At 38.2% G+C, this 23,088-nt stretch overlaps 1 protein-coding gene across 1 annotated transcript in view; it reads right to left on the reverse strand.

Moving 5' to 3' along the window:
* HECTD2 (HECT domain E3 ubiquitin protein ligase 2) overlaps nucleotides 1-19,916 on the reverse strand; it is a 37,125-nt gene extending 17,209 nt beyond the window's left edge. Inside the window, exons 1-3 of the mRNA XM_053451214.1 lie at nucleotides 19,320-19,916; nucleotides 7,535-7,664; nucleotides 2,729-2,867 (exon numbers count right to left, since the gene is read on the reverse strand). Coding sequence (XP_053307189.1) covers nucleotides 2,729-2,867; nucleotides 7,535-7,664; nucleotides 19,320-19,469 — 419 coding nt within the window. The 5' untranslated portion in view covers nucleotides 19,470-19,916. The remainder of the gene's footprint in view (nucleotides 1-2,728; nucleotides 2,868-7,534; nucleotides 7,665-19,319) is intronic.
* Nucleotides 19,917-23,088: the final 3,172 nt, after the last annotated feature.

Raw genomic sequence — 23,088 nt, forward strand, 5'->3', positions numbered from 1 at the left:
GGTGGAAATGTACCTTTGATAGCCATGAATCAAGGCCAGGTTATAGAAAAATGTGGTAATGTGCAAAGGGTATTACAAGATTGTGCAACATTCTGTTACTTTGCATCTGCGTTACTGCAGTAATACAGCTACTCCTAACTACATCAAATATACTCCACATTCACAGCAATTACATACATGGATAATTGCATTTACAGTGCCGAATACTTCCTACCTTAATAATAATTTAGTGTTCAACCAGTTGGGTGTCAATTAAAAGGTTAAAGTTGTATTACTGTACACTTGCAAAACACCAGTGGATTGCAGTGAGATAAACTGCCCACTGGGTGTCACTGTTGTAGTATTTTATTTTTATCTATTTTTTACACTAAATCAAGTTTTAATAAGCCGTTTAATCTTAATATATAGACATGCCAATACGTTTGAATGTTCACTTCACATGTGAATTCCAGGTTTGGTGCATACACTTTGTGGAGCTGCTGAGGGATGATGTTACTTTCCATATTGGTCATATTTGTCAAAAATTACTCTTTATGACCCGGTATGTCTCTTAAATAAGGTGCAATTAGCCGACATATTCTGTTGGTTAGTATGGTGATTTCACTACACTTATAACTGCTTCTCATAAACATTACCTATAGTTAACTGGTCTAGTATATGAAGGCTGTGTAGGCATCTAGTAACGGGGATGAATGTGTACCATAAGTGGAACAGCCTCCCAACAAAGGCTATTGCAGTGAGGGACTTGGAATGCATGGAATACGCATATGACTATTTTTTTTTTTGTAACCAATCACCCTAAGAGTTAAGATCAGGGGATTATGGATGCATATACAAAATAGAAACCGGAAACAATTAAGCAAGGGATAAGGCATGTTACACACAGTGCAGATGGGTGATGACATCACAGGATATTAGGAGAGGATGAAAAGTATTATGATGGAATAGGCTCTACGTACATATACATTAGCTAAGTAAACATGATTAAGAGGTAGGCAGCAATTCATTACTCAGAGTCTAGTAATCGCATAATGAATATAAGAGCTGTAAATGGTTATAAATGATGGGACCACAACTGAAAAATCAACATGCCTTTTGCAAGACACATTGTATCACATTTATGTCCCCTAATTTATGACTAAAAGCAAAATACCTTGGTGAAAATATCCATGACGGGTCTAAGTTCGCTTGCAATCACGACTTATTCCAATTCACTTCATATATATACCTATACTTAAATCATCAAGAGCAAAAACGGAAAACTAAAAGAACACATTAAATATTTATTTTAATATTTATTTCAAATAGATTTGGGATCATATTCTAGCCCTGTTTTTCGTAAAAGGGGGAATTTCAAAGTGGAGCTAGGACCTGGCAGGTACTAATAGTTATTCCCTGTCTACACCTTGAAATTGCCAATTGAGATGCTTTATAGTGAGTAAAAGTCCAGCACTGACATTATATGAATTCTCGGTATCCTAGATATAGATAAATATCAGGTTGTATAGATTATCGCATGAATTGTGTTCCTCTAGTGCTCTCCTGTGAAAATAGATATATGCAGTTCTGTTACCTGATATTAAAGGATCGCTATTATTATGCATTCAATTCAGCAGTTTACCTGATGTTACCCAAGAATGTACTACTAACGCGTGTATGCACACAGGGAAAAGCATACAGTAAATGTCCTTTCACTCTTGAGTCGTGTATGGCTTTTAAACACACCATAATAGTCCGTAATAATGGGTGATTTACAGAATTAAATTATAGAGAAACTAATAAAAGAAAATGACCCCTGAGGGTATAATGTTCTTGTCGTGAGGTTCTTTACTTTCTATCTAATAGCCTGATGATACCTATGTAATACAAAAAAAGAACATGTACAATATAGCAATTAGATGATTATCGCAAAGGACAGACACATTTCATTTGTATAACCCTATTAGAATAGCTTGAGTGGTTGAACCCTGATTAGGCAAAAGTTGATTCGTGTTTCAGTTGTTCTACAGTACAATAACCTAACATGGACCTTCACAGGTCAGACCCGAGCATGGGGCATGCACTACATATCACCAAACCTTTGTAACAGTTCAGCAGCTGTTGGGCAGGCAAAATAATGTATGTTAGGTAATTCAAGCTGTTTATATAGCCTTTGTAGATTTCAGTAAGGCATTTAACACTGTCACTCCATGAAAACTTTTACATTTCAGTCTTTGAGATGGATGTCAGAATAGTTAAATGGATAAGGCAATGGTTGAGTGACAGGAGGCAGAAGGTTGTAGTTAAAGCTGTATACTCAAAAGGGCTTGTTACTAGTGGGGTACCTCAGAGCTCAGTATTGGGACCTGAGTATTAGTGGTTTGCCGGATAACAGTTATCAGATTCGATATGTATGGGATTACATAAAATACAGGGGACAAGCCTATTTGAAAGGAGAAGCAATGTTACAATAGTCTAAAAAGTAGAGGTAATGTAAGGAAGTTCTACTTTACCAAGACAGTAGTAGATAAATGGAACAGTCTCCTAGTAGAAGTGGTGTAGGCTAATACAATAAAGTAATTTTAATATCCGTGTGATAGGGCAGACCAGATCGACCAAATGGTTCTCAGTTGCCATCAAATTCTATGTTTCATTATTTAGTTCAACAGGGCCCTGCTTGCAAGATTACACTGTAGATGATGTGCAATATTAATGAAAACAAAAAATATTTGAAAATGAATCAACTCACTGAAAGTCCCTCAGTGTTCTGCTACGCATGGGGATCGTAGGTTCGGGAAGGATGGGAGCTTTCATCTCAGGAGGCAAAGTATCAATGGAAATGCGCTGTTTTTGTCGGACATCAAGGCAAATTGGTGGAAGGTCTCTTACTTTAAAACAAAAACAAAAAAGAGTGAAGCATTTGATATTTTTTACATAACTATTCAACATTCTGTAGTATATAATTAAATATTGCACAGCAGAAATATTGTCTGAACATAAAACATTATACTTTAGCAGTTACAGCAATTTGTGTCATGACAATCTTTATTGCTTTATGAATATCCATCGGGGTGACTTACGTTTTTGTTACATTTAACAGGATTTTTAGAGATAAACATATTTAAGAATTACATTGGTTACATTGTTTTAGTTGCTAGTTGTGACCTTAGCCCTTCCTGGGAGATTCCCGCCATGATCAGCCCTGTATAATACACAGTTAAGTCATTGGGGTCTAGTTACTAAAGGGAGAATTGGCATGAGAGTTTGCAGGAGAGATGTGGTTTTAACTTCCTGACTTCGCTATAAAAATGACAAATGATGATGGTCCAAACCAGCGAGCTTCTTCTGGAGGTAGAGCTTGGTTGGCCCTGTGTGATAAATACTTATATCGATGAGAGTTCTCCAAAGACGCCTCACCCATTGAATTATCCATTGAGGCAAATTTATTGTTTCACTTCGACTCTTCAGTACATAAATCACTCAAGATATTTTTCAATACAGGAATCCTACTGGTTCAGGTGTCAAAACATAATTACTGGTCTCAGAGGGCACGTGTTTAAAAGGACATTATATCATGAAAATGACTGCTGCTTACTTATTTTATCCCTGCTGCACCCTGTAAATATTCTGACACTTTGTTATTTCCAGCAAACAACACCTAATAAGAAATATGGCCATTTTTATTCAAGCAGGTACTACTCACCTTAACATCACTTGAAAAGTTGCATGAAATTTAGTATGTTACAAGTACAAAAAAATATGAAGCAGAATACATCACATGGTTTAGACTAGATGATGGTCAGCTAGCCGCTCACAACCACTTCAGAGGTTCCTTATGATTTTGTGTTGGGTTCAACAATAATCAATATCTTATTCTACGAAAGGTGATTGGCAACCAAGCTGTTTGTGCCTATAAGAGTTATTTTCTGTTCTATTTGGACAGATGGCCCACAGTGGCCGTAACAATGATGGTTACGCTCCTGGCCAGAGTGGAAGATCATGATGGTGTAGCCCCATTTACGTGTTCTGAATTTGTGAATGAGAGAAGCACGGCAGATGGTACGTTGTCAGCTGCCGAGCATATAACATGACTCACACCTGCCCACACATTACCAGCCATCAGTAGCATTGATTTTAGAGAAAGGTTTCTCATCTGTTTTCACAGCTAGAAAATTGGAAATACATCATAGGGGGTTCGGCTTGAACAAAAACTGAAAAAAGGCACTCTGGAGAAAATACAGTTTTGTTATATCATTTATTTTATTTGGCAAGTAGATGCTGCTAAAATACATACAAAGTTGTTAAATAGATTTAATGCTTTTGGTTAATCTTGGTTTTAGTCTCGAGCAGGTAAAACATCTCTTCTCTCTTGAGGGACTTGTTTTCAAATTAGAGCTAGTACTTTGCATCATAACAATATGGGATCTATCGCCCGAACATTATTATCAATAGGACTTAGCACAATACCACTCTGAGTGCAAGGTTTAGCCCAAATCTGTAGGTTTCAGGTGACCTTCATGGGGCCCTGAGGCACCTGGAGTAAAAGACACAACTGGGAACCCCACACTAGAATATTATAAATAGATTTCAAAGATGGTTTGATAGAAATAGGCAGAAAACAGGAGATGCATGGGCAGATTGGAGTAACATACCAGTGCTTCAAAATAGGTAGATAATGATCAAAAGGGACTAGGCGTGATGAGAAATAGTTTTTGCTTTAAAAATACATTAATGTTTGTGAGAGAAGAAAAGTAGCTTGATTCCATAGTGCATACCACTTTATTACTTCTTAATAATGATTGGTATGTTATCTAACGACTGTAAAAAAATAGAATAGTAATTTATAAGTAAGGCATAACGCCAGCCTGCTACTGATTAGGGTGTATGGATTTAACAAAAACATAAGCAAAATTGGGTGCATGAGGATGGCCATGCTATAGTATACATAATGGAGCATGGCACAAATAGAACTATATATGGCACTAGGATATATATATATATATATATATATATATATATACATACACAGGAAGTTGTAGCAACGTAAAACTACTACACTCTATGACCTAAAGTATATGGATATCTGATCGCTTGTTGGCCATCCCATTGAAAACCATGGGCACCCTTTGCAGCTACATCAGCCTCCTGACAAGGCTTTCCACAAGATTTTATACACCTGTTAGCAATAGGTGAGACTGAAACATCGGAACTCATAATTAAGAGTGTCAATATACTTTTGGTCATATAATGAACAGTATATTCATTCATTAAGTTATTATGCAAAGACTGCTTTAACATGGTAAAGGAAGTGAAACTGCCACAATGAATGAGATTTGATGGTCCCTCTTTTTATGAATATTAAATTCATTTCAACATGTACTAATATTCCATTCCCAATTACATCAAGGGAGAAAGTATCTTTGATATACACAGTAGTCCTCAGGAATAATGTATAATGTCTTACTTGTGTTCATACTTGCTTACCTTTAAACTTAGTTTAAGTTATATAGGTTGAGCACCATCATGTTTTTGTAAGTTGCTGTTATTAATTTTTGTTCACTTAATAAACAGTCCACTTGTCTCCATTGTTTACCTATTACCTTATTTGCTGAACTATCACTAGACCTTATTAATTGTACGTAGTCGGTTTTTGACCGTTAACCACCATTTTTGCAATAAGTCAATATTTTCATCTCCGTGTTTCCCATATAGATTTAATGGCAGCACAGGGATACCAGCTCCAGGTTTTGGCCCTTGAGGCCTAGAGTTTACAAACCTGTGGTAGAATAATTTTAGTATAGCTTGTTGGCAGGCATATGTGGGGGACCAAAAATCCCAAATCTATAAAAATCTATGAGCTGCTTACCACCCTGTTATCTTTATGTTAGTTGTGTTTCATATTAGAGAAAGTCTGACTAAAGCTGGTATTACCTATTTATCTTGTTTTTATGTCATATTGCCTTTATACATATGTGCTATTCATATATATTGCTTGAGTAAATTTACTTGGCTGCACTATGCAGTTGTGCGTGGAATTAATCAGCAGCAGAGCATCCCTCGTCATCAGGAGAGAACAATGGAATTTGCTTGCTGTCTTAAACAATACATGTTATATACAAACAATAAAAACACGTAATATTCTGGGTTCAGGGATACCATCAATGGTGAAAATATGCATTGATAGTAAGCTATGCCTTGAATGTGTTAAACTGTTACTTTAAAGCAAAGAATGTCTGTTCCTTTTACATTATCACATTATTAAACATCAGAGAGGTAAAAAAAATGGATTGTATTATCTCTCATAAGCAATTAGTGGCAGGCTGCTCTAAAATTCGTAAAACAGGGCAGGTCCGGCCCACTCGCATAGGCAGGAACATAGTAGGGTCATGTAACTTGATGTCACGTGACCTTGCAGTAAAATCGTGGCTGCGAGTAGCTAGAAAAATGTCTCCAGGAAGGTAAAGGGTTGAGGGGAAGGAGGCAGTTTGGGTGAGAGAGATATGATAAGGGAGTTAGAAAAGGAGTGAGTATGTAGGTATGTATGTTAGAGTGAATGTGTTAACATAAGTGTAAAAGGGAGTGTGTGTTAGCATGAGTGCATATGTTTAAGTGTGTGCATGAGCGTGTATGTTTTACAGTTCCACCCTGCTTGCCAGGCTCCTATGTTTATACCCATTGTGGTGCTGTTTCCACTTGCAGCCTCTAGTGGCCACTCTTCTGGGTTTTGGAACTACTACTAATTTGTGTCAGCTGAGCCTTGTTATTTGGTGAAGCCCTGCCCTTTAAATACATGTCCTATCCTGCCTGTGCCAAGTGCCCTGTCCGAGGGCTATCCTGCCTGTGCCAAGTGCCCTGTCCGAGGGCTATGCTGCCTGTGTGCAGCTTCCTGTTTCTGTGGACTTTCCAGCTCCAGCCTGGTTTTTGTGCCTCCAGTCTGTTCTACCTGCCATGCCTGGTTGCAATCCTGCCATGCTGAGTTCTGTCTGTACTAACCAGTCCTGTTGATACTCTCCTATGAAGCCTGTATATCCAGCCCTGTAGATTTCTTCTAACCTGTCTGTACCTACCAGTTATTTGTCATGCATCATGGGGTACAGACAGAGTCCATCATGTTCCCTACTAGAATAAAAAAGCAAACTGGCAGGAATGGATTTGGAATGGCATTGTTAAAATGTAGATAGAAGGGAAAAGCCTTGCCCAAATGCCCCTTCTGGTCTCATACATGCTTCACCCTGTTTTGTCAATACTTTGTCACCATTTGTGTGATGTTGCCTTAAGTCCAGACAATGTTCTTGCTACTCTAGTCTTTAGAAGTGGACCATAATCTTCAAATCAGAGAGACCCTCCTGCCTCCAGCCCCTTTACATTAACCATTGAGAGGATTGTGTGAATATCCTTCCATAATAGAATTAATCAAAACTTTCATTCATGCAAATTATAGAAGCATGTGGCTTGAAAGGGGTTACATGTACATTCATCGACATTATGAAACAAAATACACTGTAGGAAGGGCTGGCCCAGAACAGCTGTGTATATAATGATTTTATTTATTTACCATTTTTACTGTTAGGTATAACAAGTTGTGTAGGTGAGTTTCTGTTCCCAGCGGCTTCTTTCTTCTGGTTTATAGTCGAAATGAAACTGCTGAATGTAGAAAAATGTCCCTTGGCTCCTCTCTCCATCCCCTGTAATTAAAGGAAGCAATTACTGCAAATGTTGCTTTACAACCAATTTCCCACCTCCGAATTGTACTATCATAAGAACATTTGAGAACACAGAGTTTCAGAACCTTTCTGAAGAGAAGATAATGAGGTCATTTTTATATAAACATGCATATATAGAAAAAACAAATGGAATAAACTATACATCGTATAGGTAAGAATGCATCATTGCCAGAATACCAGTGGGTGCAATGAACCACCAATTTGATCGGTTTCATTCCATAATTAAGGTTGTTAGCGCAAATCTTGAATGTGAGACAACTTAAGTAAACAAGACTGAATCATATACCTTGAGTATAATTTTTAAAAGTTTCACTACATTTGGTCAGTTGTTGATCTTCAGACCACAATAGAACCAGGTACACTGAATGATGGTCTGAGAAGCTGAGCTGGTTGACCCTTAGATGCAGCAGGTTCTCCCATGTACTGGGCACGATAGGTTCTCCTATGTTTGGTTCCATAGCAGAGTTCACATTACTAAACACTCAGCTATGGAAATATGTGAGCTTCTATTGGCCTATTTTTTCAGTTACCATGTTGTGAACCTTTTTGTTTTGGCATACTGTGATGCCAACAAATAACTTCTTGTGTAAGTTGCTGTAAGAGTGGGTGTAGGAGTGAACGTTTATGTAGTTTTAAGCGATTGTTGCAGGTTCATGGGCCAAATGATTATTTTCTGCCATGAAATTCTATGCTTCTATGTAACACAAGTGCCTCTGCAGTCGATACATTTACAAATACAAAATTGTTGCACATGTATGAACCAAGTTCATTTGTGTTCATTATGAAATATGATGAATTATACGATGAATATTATATGAATTATGTCCCAATTTTAAATATATTGCAATGTATGCTAAAAGTTAACCAAAAAATCTTGTGATATACCTGATGGATCCACAGTGGACAAAAGAATGGTGCTTAATTTCATCAAATAATCTGCTCAATTATACCATGGCTGTTCTAAATGAATATGTTCCAAAATGTACATATTAACCTAGAGGTTGTTCAGATGTGTTAGGTATGTGTTTAATAGTAGCTGCACTTTATGCTATGCCCAGTATGCTTGTGATTATAGTTTTTTAAATCTTGCTTCACTTTTCATTGAATGGTTGATATTGGCTTATGTTAAGCAGAAAACAATACTAATACTTGGTATAGTTTTTTAAAAAAACATTTGTTAAATAACAAACTATGCAAAATCCTACAGGTCTGTCACCAAAGCATTGAGATCACTAGGAATTTGCATGAGGTTACACACTCCACCCAAGCTACTCCAACGCTCTGCAGTTGTTATAGGCTGTAGGCATGTGTTTTGCTACATAAACACAGCCATAAATACATCTGGGAAGGTTGTCTGTCGCTTCCACACTTAGTACTTGCAGGATACATAGACAGCATGTAACACCTCTTCATACTTTGTAAATGTAGCATAAAGGTACAGATTACAATGCAAAACAAGTTACGTGTTTATCTATCCACACTCTGTCAATCATTCTAGTCCCTTTGTAACCAATATATCAAATTTGATATATACATGTTTTACGTTTGCCCATGCAGTTAGCTGCTTTTAGTCAGTTAGTCAAGCTAATTGTTCTTTTAGTCATGATCCTGGCTTCAATCCAAATATATAAGTTAAGAACATGCCCAGGTTCTGATTAAACTTTCCACCTGGTGAATCTTCAGAATGTGGGAGGACAGCTCAAACAAGAGGACTCAACCTGTGGGGAGGTGGGTGTCCTCCTGCTAAGCTGCATCTGATTCTACTGTAGATACTATAAAGGCACATGCAATTAAGTCCATAAATATTTGGACAGTAAAACAGTTTTACTTTTGAAACTGCATTTGAAACTAAGTAACCAAGATGTGATTGAAGTACAGACTTTCAGCTTTCATGTGTGTGTATCTACATACAAATTGGGTGAATGGTTTAGGTCATTGGACCAACTATTATAATCATAAACAAATGTATCATTGTTTAAAATACTTTGCAGTGAATGACTGCCTGAAGTCGGGAATACATGGACATCACAAAATTCTGGGTTTACTCCCTTGTGATGCTTTGCCGGGTCTTTAACGTAGCAGTCTGAAATTACTGGATTTATTGTGCCTTCAGTTTTGTCTTCAGCAAGTGAAATGCATATTCAATTGGGTTGAGGTCAGGTGACTGACATTAATGAATATTTAACTTTTTTAGTTGCTTCAGCGGTATGTTTTGGGTCATTGTCCATCTGTACCCTCCTATCTATCTTGCAGCATTTGGCTGTATATGGTCTGATATTATAGTCCTATAGACTTTAGAATTTTTCCTGCTGCTTCTGTCAGCAGTCATACCATAAGAAAACACCAGTGACCCAGTTCCATTGGCAGCCATACATGTCCATGCCATGCCACAGATGATGTGGCAGGCTTCAGATCATGAGCCATTTATTTCCTTCTGCATACTCTTACCATCCCTTCATTCTGTTAAAGATTGCTCTTAGTTTGATATGTTCAAAGAATATTATTTAAGAATTAGGTAGGCATTTTTATAAGTTTCCTGACATAGTCTAATTTGATCTACATATTTTTGAGGCTTACCAGTGGTTTGAACTACCCTCAGATGAAAGTTAATCTACTGCATGGTATAACCCTTCCCTTTTGTTGTGATAGCACAGGGAGAACAAGGACTAACTTTGTAAGTAAGTAGAGTAAAGCAGCCTTTAGGAAAAGAACAGTGGCCTTAAAACATGTTAACAACTTAGCAAAGACTGATACACTGATGCTGGTGGATAAGGATTGTTGTATATAAGGATTGTCTGTACAAAAGATGCAGTAAAAGTTTATGTAAATTAATTTAAACATCTGTTACTAGGGTAACGATGCTTTAAAGTGGATTTTTTTCTCAAAATGGAGTGCTATTTTAAGTTGTGTGGATCTACTGTTTCTCAAGAATGGTTCATATTTTTGGCCAGTACTTCCTGTTTCTTTCTTGTGGTTGTAGGAAGCCACAACAGATGATGTTGGGAGTTCTAAAATGAAAACAGCAAGGGGAAATTATCTGTTGCTTCTCCCTACAGACTATTAGCCTGGAAACAATTTTACTGACACCATCCATTTTTTTTTTATTTGTATCTTCCAACTGAAATCACACCAAATTCCTAATCAAGGCATTTCATCCAAATCTTTTTTCCCCAATAATCCTTTACTGAACACAGCATTGTGATCCATTTGGATCAGCCCAAGTGGAAAGCTGGACTGTGTAAGCTGACTGCTAGGACCTCTTGCTGTAGAGATTGTAAATGATTGTGCAGTTCCTCCACATAACTTTTCTTACGAATATCATAGGGTGAGGCAGCAATTGAAAACATGTAATGAATGAAATAATTGCAGCTGAAATCACAGTGATTTCTGTAAAGATTACTGTAAAACCTTGTGTACTATTTGTTCCTATGTAAAATACACAGATGTTATTTTCTCAGAATGTTGTAGGAAGATGTACAATTTAGTATATAAAGCAAATCCATAGCTCAGCTGATCAGCACATCCCATTATGTGACACATCTTTTGATTCCCTGTTTCACTATGTGCTTTTTTTCTGCCCCTCCACTGTGCACCTTTTGTTTCCCTTAGTTCAGTTTCTGATTTTTTATTAGTCCCTCGCTTTCCTGATGTTGTTTTTGTCTCCACTTGCCCATTTTTTTTTCTTTGCCTCCTTTGCGGCTTTGGTTGTTGTCCCTTTCCCCACCCCCTCATTCAGTTTCTTTCCTCAACTCCTTGCCTGCCAATGTCAACAATGAGCATTCGCTCATCAACTAATATTGGCACATGTAAAAAGTCGTCATCACATTTCTAAAACCTTATAAATGTATTTCAGAGAATAAGACACCCCTAAGGTGGAAGGATATTATCAAAAATTAATTAATACTAAAAATATAATATATCCAATCGAATGGGATGCCATGGCTGGCTCTACTAGGCTATTCAAAGTTTCCCATGGTTAAAATCTTGTCTGCTTTGTACACAGAAACATATCTGACGTCAAATAAGAACCATTCGGCCCATCTTTCCCAAAACTGTATTAGCCTCTACCACTGCTGCTAGGGCTTATCCACTTACCTACAAGCCTACCAGTTATACTAATGAAAAAACCCTATCAGTGAAAACTTTGTTACATAAGATTTTTTTAGATGACCTCTTGTTCTAACATTTCTCCTCCTCTGAAATAAAACTCCTTTATGCATTTAAATGTTTCTATCATATTTCCTTTGTAGCACATCCCTCTTCTCTGTTCCAAGCTATACATGCTGACATTTTAGTAGCCCTCTTCCAGAATGCTCTCCATAATGTCTATACACTTCTGGAGATGGAGTCTCCAGAACCATACACACTAGTTCAGGTGTGACTTCCAACCTCCAGCCTTCCCCAATTACAATGGAAACTCATGGAGCCAATCCCATGTACCAGTAACCCTGTAGTAAATACCAGTGCTGAAATGTAGCTGTAAAGAATTTCATTCTGCTAAAAAGTACAAGGGGGAACTCTAAAACTAGAGGGTTAGAGCTTTAAATATAATGTAAGAAATTTTTACTTTACAGAGGGTAGTAAAATTTTAAACATGCATGGGGTAGGCATAATGCTTTCCTGGATCTAAGACAAGATCAAGGCACACTTGATGGGCCCAACTGGTTCTAATCTGCCATCAAATCCTAGGTTTCTATGTAAAAAAATAACTGTTAGCCATGTACAAATCATGCCAAGGTAAATACTCTATGGTACATTTAACATAATTTGGAGAGGGGAAGACTCCAATGAACATATGGTTATGTCTTCAAACAAAAGTAGAATACATCAAAAAGCTTTTTCATTGAGATCAATGACTTTCAAAACAAAAGTAGGAAAGACCTGATGAATTAACACTGTATAAATAAACTTTCCTCATAGATACTGCGTAGCTTTCAATTTTATCAAGTTATAGTTTCAAGTATATTATATGTGGTATTTCATTTGTGAATATACCACTGAAAATAGATTTTTTTTTTCACTTGAGAAAGTTATTTCTTGTTATTTGTAGATATGTTATCAAGAGTAAGTTAGAGGGCAGCTGCCACAACTAGGCCCAGTTCCATATGTTATGTATTAATGCTTGTAACTATTGGTTTGTATGTTTTATTCAGTTGATCTATACCTGCCAAGCTGTGTTTTCATGTGTTGTTTATTTGATCTATACATTAACTACATGAAGGAGGAAAAGAAAGTTGTGGTACAGTGAAGGAGGGGACAAAGGGACTCTGCTCCCTAGAAATGCCGCTCAGCTCCCCTAATATGCCACTCTGCCCCCAAGATATGCTTTATGCCCCCTAGAAATGCCACTCTGCCCCCTTGATATGCCACTCTGCCCCCTGAAATGACTTACCAATGCACCCCCAGACTCCCTGGGGAGAAGCACCTGCATGTCTGTATGTCCCGGGCATTGGGGCGATACGAATTGCGCATCCCTGAGCTAAACCCCGATTATAGGCTGCACCCCCACTTTAAAGACTTAAAGTGGGGAAAAAGTATGACCTATATTCGGGCAAATACAGTACTTTTGTTTTTTGTGGGGGTTTTGGTGTTTTAGTGGAGGGCGTGATTGTATGCCAGGGAGAGTGAGGCACAAGCAAAGGGTCCATTCAATATTAAAGATAGCCCTGGTTGGGAGGTGGGGAAAGAGACGCCCAAGCATTTGCCAAAGTGATAGCAGGAAAATTAAAATGCACCACATATATTAAAGTGCATATCATGGCAGACACAAGGCCAGTCTTCCTTCCTAAAGGTAACTGGCCCACCCTTGACCTTTATATGTTCTGGTCTATAACATGTGAAACATATATTTAGAAAGTAAGACAGGGACCTTCTTTCCTAATGTAACCAAGCCCATTGTACCCCAATCAAATTGTTTGTAGGCTACTGTGCTACTATATGACAGCACCTCCCCTTTTATTATACTGCAAAATGGTATGTAATTCAGGTAACATTTAATAAAACAAATTAACATACATATGTGTCCTGAAAAAAATGGCCAACATGGTCACCCTAGTCACGACAGCTACAGATAGGAAAAGAAAGTCATCGGACTAGAAAAAGTCAGAATGACAGTGTGGAGAATAATCATCAAACTGGATAAAGCAGTTCTATTAAAAGAAATAACACAGTGACAAAGAGGTTAGAAGTGCATTGTTTTTGCAGGGTGTTCCTGTCCCCTTCTAGAAGCACAGAATTTTAAGAATACCATTTTTTTTCATCCTCAAGAAAAGCTCAAAATATATAAAATGCATTAGTTTTATTAAATTCTGATACCCGTTGGGAGAAATCAATCTTTTTTCAAGACTACTGCATTCAGCATGAGCTGCCGTTAACAATAACTGAGCAAGGCTATTATTTGCCATATTTTTGTAAAATGTAAAATGCATTGAAGGGAAATCTATCCTGTGTAGTACTACCTATGGTGAAGCGTGAAGCACATTAAACACAACACAATAGCATTCTGGTGAGCAGCCTGAAACTTAAAAAAAGCCTGAAGCGAATCGTTCAGCAACATTTTATATAATAATATTTATGTTTAAACACAGCCTTGTGTAGTATAACATTCAGTATAGAGGTACCAATTTGCATAAAATACTATGTATTAATGAATAATTTTGTGATAACGGATTAGAACAAATTATGCCCAGTGCCATGTCCCTTCTCTTGCTTTCACGCCTATCTAAAACATCCAGTCAGTTTAAGTACAGCCGTATGCATTTTGCAGGCATCGTAATATCATCTAATGTATTTGCCCATCCTAACTTTGCTGCATGCATCTCATAACCTGTCCAGATAAAAAAAATCTTAAAGCACAGTTTTGGATGTGACAAACTCTCTTTCCAAGGTCAGATGGAGATCAAGCTCCAGTCCTAAGTCTCTTTAAACCACTCACTGGCCCACCAGCAGCCTAAGAAACTTTTGATATATATATATATTAGCAATATGTCATTGTTAAGTGCTGTAAGACCAAAGGGACAGTGATCAGAGGATTGATATTGGACTGGGGTTGTTTGGGTATGATGAAGTCCTACATAGACGAAGAGCATGAGGTATGCGAGTGATCACTTGTTGCTGTTATTGAGTCATTTGGTTTACCTTAACATTGTGCCAAAATTTTACTGATGTATTACCCATAGAGATGAGCTTTTATTTAGAATTGGGTCCAGCCTTGTGATGGTTTCAAAATCTTAAATTTGGATTTGTCCTGAAAACCCAAGTCTTTTGTCTTCTTTCATCATGCTCCCGTAAATTGTTTTGGTTGGATGGCCCTAGTAAACTATTTAGGTTCACCATGCCAATCTAACTGAATGGCATTGGTGGTGAGAAATGCTTGTGCTCAGTAGTGCTAAGGCATTTTACTACCCCTTTCTTAATTCTTTCTTGTTCTTTACCAGGAACCCTAATGTATGAACCAGTAAAGTACATAACTTCCAGAACCGTAAACAACATAATGCCACAGAAGACAAAATATGTTAAAAAGATTCTCTCAAACACAAGAATCAAAAAATACTCCCAGAGAATATAGTCTTAAGACATTTGTGATATCTTTAAGTGGATCAATTCCCACAGAGAAATATGAAGTCACATCAACTTTCATGGCCACAGATGTGGCGAGGTGGCCTCTGAGAGCTCCAAAAGATATCTGAATCTACATGTTACTCAATGGCCCTTTCAAGGGTATCACAAACTTCTTAAGACTCAAGATTCCCTTGTTATCAAACATAGGGTAATGCTTCTCTCATGTTGCACTCCTAGCTGCTAAACTCTCCCACTCTCATAAGTTCACTACAATTCATAAGCCATAGTGAGGTGTCCTCAAAGTAGCTTTCTAGGCACCTTCAGCTTTAATTAGTAAGCAGCCATTGCACTACATTTAGCAATTTATTCTAAGATACAATAGCAATGGTCACTTTCTGAGAAACCTAAAGGCACCGTCCACCAGAAATCTCTCCAGCACCTGCATTTTGGAGTTGTGTTCCCTTCTGAGTCTTAGTACAGTCATGATACACAGAAAATGACAACACTCTTTTGAGTGATGTTCGCCAAATGTTTACCCTGCTTCTTTATTTTTAGTCTTTGTGGGGTTCCAGGAGAATGATTCCTTAAGGATGTACTGCACAAACCTTGGTAAACAAGGAAATACATGTACAGCAGATATGAAAGACTGGCTGTGCGCTGATTCGTGACATGCTGCTAATAAGGTGTATACATTTCCACATCACACATCCAGATAAAGTATAATCCCTCGGAAATGAACCGACAGCTGATTGCAGAATGCTCAGAGAATAATAAGTGAAACATAATATCCCAGCAGGAAAATACTATCTGCATAAGAGATATTTTGGCATCTCACCGGCTATACATTTCCACCCCAAGGTAATCAAAGGTAGATTGTAAGCTCATTTGAGCAGGGGCCAACTCACCTGTTGTTTCTGTATGTCATCTTGTTATGTTATATACTAATTGTTATGTCCTGTCTACCCTTTCTACATCTCTGCAGACTCTGATGGTGCTATATAAAACAATAAATAATAATACTGGCAGGGCAAGTAGAAAAATATCTAGAAATACCCTGAACATGTTTAATACTGATTGATAAATATATATTTTTTTTAACTATAAGAATCAATGCTCCATTACTCAATACAGTATAATATATAAGTTTTGCAATTGCTGAAAATATATATGCAAATGTACACAAGGGTGCTATGTGGTCTTATCACCATAGCAACCAAAGAAGCATTCAAGCTGATTGGACAGTTCCATCGGTAGCTATAGTAATGAGACCACTTTTTACCCCAAAAAAAATGAATAACTTTTCATACAAAACCCCTTAAATGTTTTATTTTGGTAATGTTTATTATTTGTGTTATATAAAAAAACACAAGTCACCAATGTTTGCTTAAATATAATAATATTTTTCTTTCCATACAAAAATACATATGTAATGAATATATTAAGCGAGTTAGAATGTACAGATTCCTAAATATTATTTATTCTTCATAGTTTGCTGTCTTGGATTGGTTGATATACATTTCTGGGGTAAAGTGCCAAGCTCTCACCATCCATCAATCCTGACTAGCAGAACATTCCATCAGTGCTCTCTATAGCAACACATCAACAACTTCCCTTAAGCAAGAAAAGCAGACACAAATTATCCTCACTTTTTATCTGAGACGGAAAACCAGGTTTCTTAAATCTATTTTTATGTACATATTTTAATTACATTATTTCCCACAAAAAAAAATGTGTTGACAGCAATGTCACTGTCCTAAATGGGAAGACTTTTAATTTGATTCACGAGAGGTTAAAAAGTCACAGTATTGCTAATGTTTTCATGTTTTGCGACTATATTCTGCATAATCAACAAAAGCTATAGGAAAGGCCAACATCTTCATCGCATAATACGTGGATAATGTATAAAGGGCAATTCTGGCGCAAAGTTAAAAGGATGCAAACACCATAGTAACCAGCTCCTACGCTTTAACCCCTTCCGCACCAGAAATGCACTTTATACAGAAATCCTGAAACAACGAACTAATCATGGCTGGTTCTTACTCACTGGAGAAGACATAGGATCTCAGTAGATTGGTTTCAAAACTTTGCACAAGAGTTGCTCATCATAAATAATTCCCAATACGTAATATTTTGTTGAATGAAAGATGTGGTTTTAATTAACCTTGTCATAAACTGAATCATTTTGAATAATTATTTTTAATCATTTCTGACGTGTATATGGCTGTGATGTGTCTGAGAGTGTGTTGAGCTGAATCTGTAGGCCCCAATGTGTGTTTGATGCTCTCTGCGTGTTGGTGCACTCTCTGTGTCTCTTTTTTAGTGTATGTCTCTCTCTCTCTCACACATCACTATCAGTTTATCTTGATCTTTATTTATCTGGCCTTTTCTAGATTGTGTAGTTTGTACTACATTTGTCTGGAAAGAACTAGATCTGAGAGTATTTCTAAGTAGTTTACAGCTTTCCATGTCAACATTCCAAATGGAAGCTCCCACAGATGGTGTGATATCATCATACTGTAAGCAATGGAACTGCCCCTTTAAATAAGGGAGGCAAAAGTTGTGAAATCCAGAGTATGCAATCCAAAAAGGATAAATTATAAACAACAAAAAATATATAATAACCGGCATAACAACACCTACAAACTCAGGCCAATGCAGGTAATCACAGAGGTAAAATTCTCAAGGAAATATCGTAGTTCCCTGAAAAACCAAAAAAATGCCACTGAAAAAAATCAAAACTTTTTTTTCTAAATTGTTCAATCAAAACTTTTAGACAAAATATTCTGTTCTAGCCTTATTATCTTGCTTGTTAAACCTTTAAATTAACACGGCTATTGTTTTTTCTAAATTTAAGTTAACTGTCTTTGATGGTCATTCAACAACATTACCAAGTATCAGTTATTCTAGCTCATGAACACAAGCTTATTCTACACTCTGTGGTTTGACAGGTTCAGTTTAATAGTTGCTTATTATAAACCATACAGAATAAACCTTTAATTATCGGATTAAAGAAAAAAACACAAATCCTTCACAGAAAAGTAGCTGTCTGAGATAGAGTGAAGAGCAATGAATCAGTCTCCTTTCTTCATTCAAGAAAAATATCTCAATACAAAGCCACAAACCGTCAATGTGAATATCTATTTTTCTAACACATCTTTTGATATTACCCATTAATAAGATATTATTATATTATAAGATTATAACCATATCATAATGTTATATTTGATGCAAGACGGATTAGATCCCTTTTTTTTTAGCAATAAATCCAGTAGACATCCTTGACTACCCCATCAAGAAGCATCTCTCTCAAGCCAATAATCCACAACACAGTGATCACCCATAAGACATAGGTTTCCTTTTTACATTAGATTTATTAATATCGCGCCAGCTGATTCCGTAGCCAATCAGAGTCGTTAGGATAAATTTGGCCCATGGTTTGTGATGGAATTAATTGTTTCCATGTAACTTAGAAAAAAAGAAGTGCCCCAAGAAAATGGAAAGTTTCTTGAGATTCACAGATGTTACGCAACACATTACATGATTACCCTTCTGGGGTTTGGCTTTAAATGATATAATCAGAGACCACCTAGTATGAGTTTAGTGAATCCTAGTTGTAATTATGTAGCAGTTATATGTACAGGATAATGTGCCCCCATCAATTGTCAGAGGTAACTATAGTTCAGGAATTCTCAGTATTCTCCATACACAGCAACTGGACAGCATTCCTTATTGTTAAAATAAACTATACATTCCTGTCTAGATATTTAATAGATCGCTATTACCTTTGTGTTGCATGAAATGCTAGGATGATGTATTATAAGCTGTCCTTGTGAAACTAGTATAATGCTAATGAAATGAAAAGAATTGTAAGCTATGTCTGCATCAGTTTTAAATGCAGACCCTTAAGAGGTTCCCATTATGTGTTTTAAGCCAAGATTTAAGCGATTTCATTAAAGTTGTCAGGCTGTCTGCCCCTAAGTGAGTGCGGATGTGTGGAGTAGTGGATGCAGAGGATGCTGCAGCAGAGCTGTCAGGGCACTGCAGACAGATATTTACCCCAGAGGCTGCACTGGCTGCACACAGGATGGGCGGCAGTTTGTCTCGCTGTCTCTCCTTCTCCTCCTGGGAGCCCAGATGCTCCTCTTCCATCTGGTAGTCTGTAAAGAGAGGCTCAGATCCGGCTGAGAGTGAGGTCTGCACAGACATGTTAACTGATGTAAATCGGATGATGGCAAGGTCTCCTCAACCACCCCAGCCAGGAGGAGGGCGAGGGCTATACACACCAACCCCTTCGCTGCACTTTATTCTCCGAAAGGCGAGTGCCCGTGCCTCCTGCAAGGGGACCCAGCAATAGTAGCTAGTCCTCCACGCTGCATGTCATCAAATGCCAACAGCCCCCATCAGCAGGTGAAAAAAAAGCCAGCCTCCAAATCGACACAAGCGCTAAATCGACTTAGTGCCTTTACGCTGGTGCATGGGCTTTAGCCTTCCATAGCCCAAACTACAATGCACCTACAGCCGGAGGCGCCATGTTGTTTATAAGATGTTCCTAGAGACCAGCTTGGAGACAAGGGGATGTCTTTTCGGGGCCCCAATACGCTCTTAGCGCAGCAGCCAATTAGCAGTCATCCTACGCCGGTGGCGTAGACGGTGTTTGTGAATGGGAGAGTATGCGTAGAGTGAAGCGGAGGCGGCTGTGTCAACTATATTAGTCCCTCCTAGCAGCTGTGCCTGCCAGCAAGTGATCGCTTACAGGGCTGGTTCTTGGCGCAATCCAGGGGCTCTCACCCGTAAATGCTGCTAAATAAACAGTCTTCTGCTTAGAGGAATTAAAACAATACAGCTCTGTGCAGCGCTAATGCTATTTCTTGCCTCCTTCGTGAGAATGGGGGTGGTAGATTGGCACAGGGTGAGGGATGACATAGTTTCAGACTGTGCTCACATCCTGATCAGCCAAAGACTCCATAACCACTTCATCTCCACAGTAGTATGAGACATCCAGTCATACTGTGACTAAACGTGTTATTTATAGACAGGCTTGGAGTGCAAATACAAGGGATTGCAGATGAAGCCGTGTAGGTTCAGTAATTCCTAGTAAACATTTTATTTTTATTTTATTTGAGTGCTTCCCAGCACGATCTAGTGGCAAAACAATATTTATCGTATGGCCTAAAGCTTCGGAGCAGGTCTTTCATTGCAGAATTTGGAAAGAGTCATTACCGCAAGTGGAAAGTGTATTATCGTAGAAACCCCAAGCGATGCCAGCCATAAATAGAAATTAATGTGGCTGTATTTTCCTTATGGAAAGTGTTATTCAGATGTCCTACTGTGCTGTCGGAAGTCAAAAAAATATTTCCACAGGGGTTTCTTACTCATTCCAGTTTACAGAAGCAATCCCGTTTAAGATGCATTTATACTGGCACAAACAGAAAAAAAGATGAGATCATTTTTTTGGAACCTCTCCTGATTTCGTCCTTGTGCGACTGAGAGAGGAGAATTCCTTAAAGAGAAGAAAGAAATGTGGAGATATTTACTGAAAAATTATTCTTTCACAAAAGATAAAAAGTCTCATGATTTTTTTTTTTGTAATAGAACATATTTTCAGACGCTGTTAAAGATATCAGCAGATGTTCCGCTAGTCATCGAAAGCTGTTCAAGAAAATGTTCAAGTAGGGGCTCGCTCATATACTGTATATTACTTAATTTGTACAGATTTAAAGCTTATGCCTTTTCTGACGCATTAAAAAATGTTTCTTATGTACTAAGTATTGCTTAGGAGGGCAGGAGGGCACCTGGTAGTTGAAGATTTCTCCCCGACCTGTTAGGAGGGTCCCATAGATGTTTACGATTGGCCTGGAGCTCCTGAGAGTGTTGTGAGCTTTGTAGTGCCTCTTGGACCTGCACCCACGTGGAACAGATCTGCTGGAGATGATCCTCCAGTGCCAGAATCCCCTGTGAATTTCTGATACCCAGAATTCACCATGAAAGGGGAGAGCCGGGTTGAGACAAATGTGCTATTCCGCCCAGGCTAGCAGATTGGACCATTTGTTTTGATGGTCTGATGAAGGCCTGATTGGCCCTTGCCGCAGCCCCATTCGATTGTGGGTGGTAGGCTGAGGAGAAGGAGAGTTGGACACCAAGTTGCGCGCAGAAGGCCTTCCATAATCTTGAGACAAACTGGCTACCCCGGTCGTAAATTTTGACTATGGGAACCCTGTGTAGTTGATAGACCTCTTTCATAAAGACGGTAGCCATCTCCTTAGCAGATGGGAGTTTTCTGAATGATATGCTGTGGATCATCTTAGAAAACCATAAGGATAACCGTGTTACCATGGGACTGTGGAAGGTCAACTATGAAGTCCATGGCAAGGTGTGACCTTTGCCTTTCACCATGAGGTATACAATAGCTCACAAAAGTGAGTACATCCCTCACATTTTTCCCTATATCTTTTCATGTGACAATACTGAAGAAATGACACTCTGCTACAATGTAAAGTAGTAAATGTACAGCCTGTAAAAGTGAGTACACCCCTAAGTGGAAATGTCTAAATTGGGCCCAATTAGCCATTTTCCCTCCCCGGGTCATGTGATTTGTTAGTGTTACTGTTAGTGTTATTGTTATTGTTACTGTTAGTGTTATTGTTGCATATATAGCATTGCCAGTACAGAGCAACTGAATAACACACAAACCCAGCCTTGTAGGTATAGATCAACTGAAAAACCACGTGCCAAGTCAGTATTGAAGGTTAAGATCAAATAAATATTGTATGGAAATCCTACACTGCACACATAGATTACAGGTTGCACACCCCAGAGGTAAACCCTGGCACCCAGATTGCACACATAGGTCTTTTCCAGCACCCGGACTTCACCCACAGGACTTGCCCCAGTACACAGATTGCATCCAATTTACTTGCTCCAGCACCCAGATTGCACACATCATATAACTCAGCATCAATAGCCTGTGGCATCACAAGCAGTGAAATAAATTTCTGTATGAACAGACCCCACTCTTTATTTTGGACCAGTTAGAGGGAGATCCATGATCTACCCAACTGGCCCACCCCTCCAGTGGCAGGCAGTCTAGTCCACCACAGAGGATGCACTGGCCATGTGCGCACATACATTTTCTTTGTGCGCTGTCTGCAAAATGTAATTGCACGCACACACATACACACTTAGCTTAGAGGGAACATTGCTCCTCGCATGTGTTATAGTTACAGCTAGTCAGTTCCAGCACTAGTTCAGTGAATGGTTTTGGGGATCGAATGAGACGCTTACACCGAAAACACTTCCCTTGATTGCCGTGGCATAAAACCTCAGACCGCGAAATTAATGCATATGAAAGTGCTTAGAAAGTACTTTCATATACTTTCATATGCATTTATTGTTAACAGGGGTTCCTGGGACACTAGAGTATCCCTTTAATGGCATTGCTGTCCTCCATACTGCTTTAGATATTTAATGCCACAAATATATGTTTATGTATTAAACTTTCCGAGATCATCAGTTAGTACGTCTGGTAAAATACACTTACTGTATGGAATGCTCATGCATCAAAGTTAAAATTTAACAGCTGGACTTGGGAGGAACTCACTTTTCCCAAGCCACAAAGCCTTTTCCCTTCTGACTCCCTCCCAAGATGCACTTAAATAACTTTTGTGTGGTCAAGAAAAAAATATAATGTCCATGTTGTCCCTGGAATGTAATGAAATTTACACTTCTAGTGATATATGGTACACCAGTGTTTCTCAAAAGATTTTTTTTTCCCGTGATCACCACCGCAGCCGCAGGCACAGCCATGTTCTCGTTGCCACACCTATGT

The sequence above is a fragment of the Spea bombifrons genome, chromosome 11 (genome assembly GCF_027358695.1).
Source record: "Spea bombifrons isolate aSpeBom1 chromosome 11, aSpeBom1.2.pri, whole genome shotgun sequence".
In the NCBI taxonomy this organism is placed as follows: Eukaryota; Metazoa; Chordata; class Amphibia; order Anura; family Pelobatidae; genus Spea; species Spea bombifrons.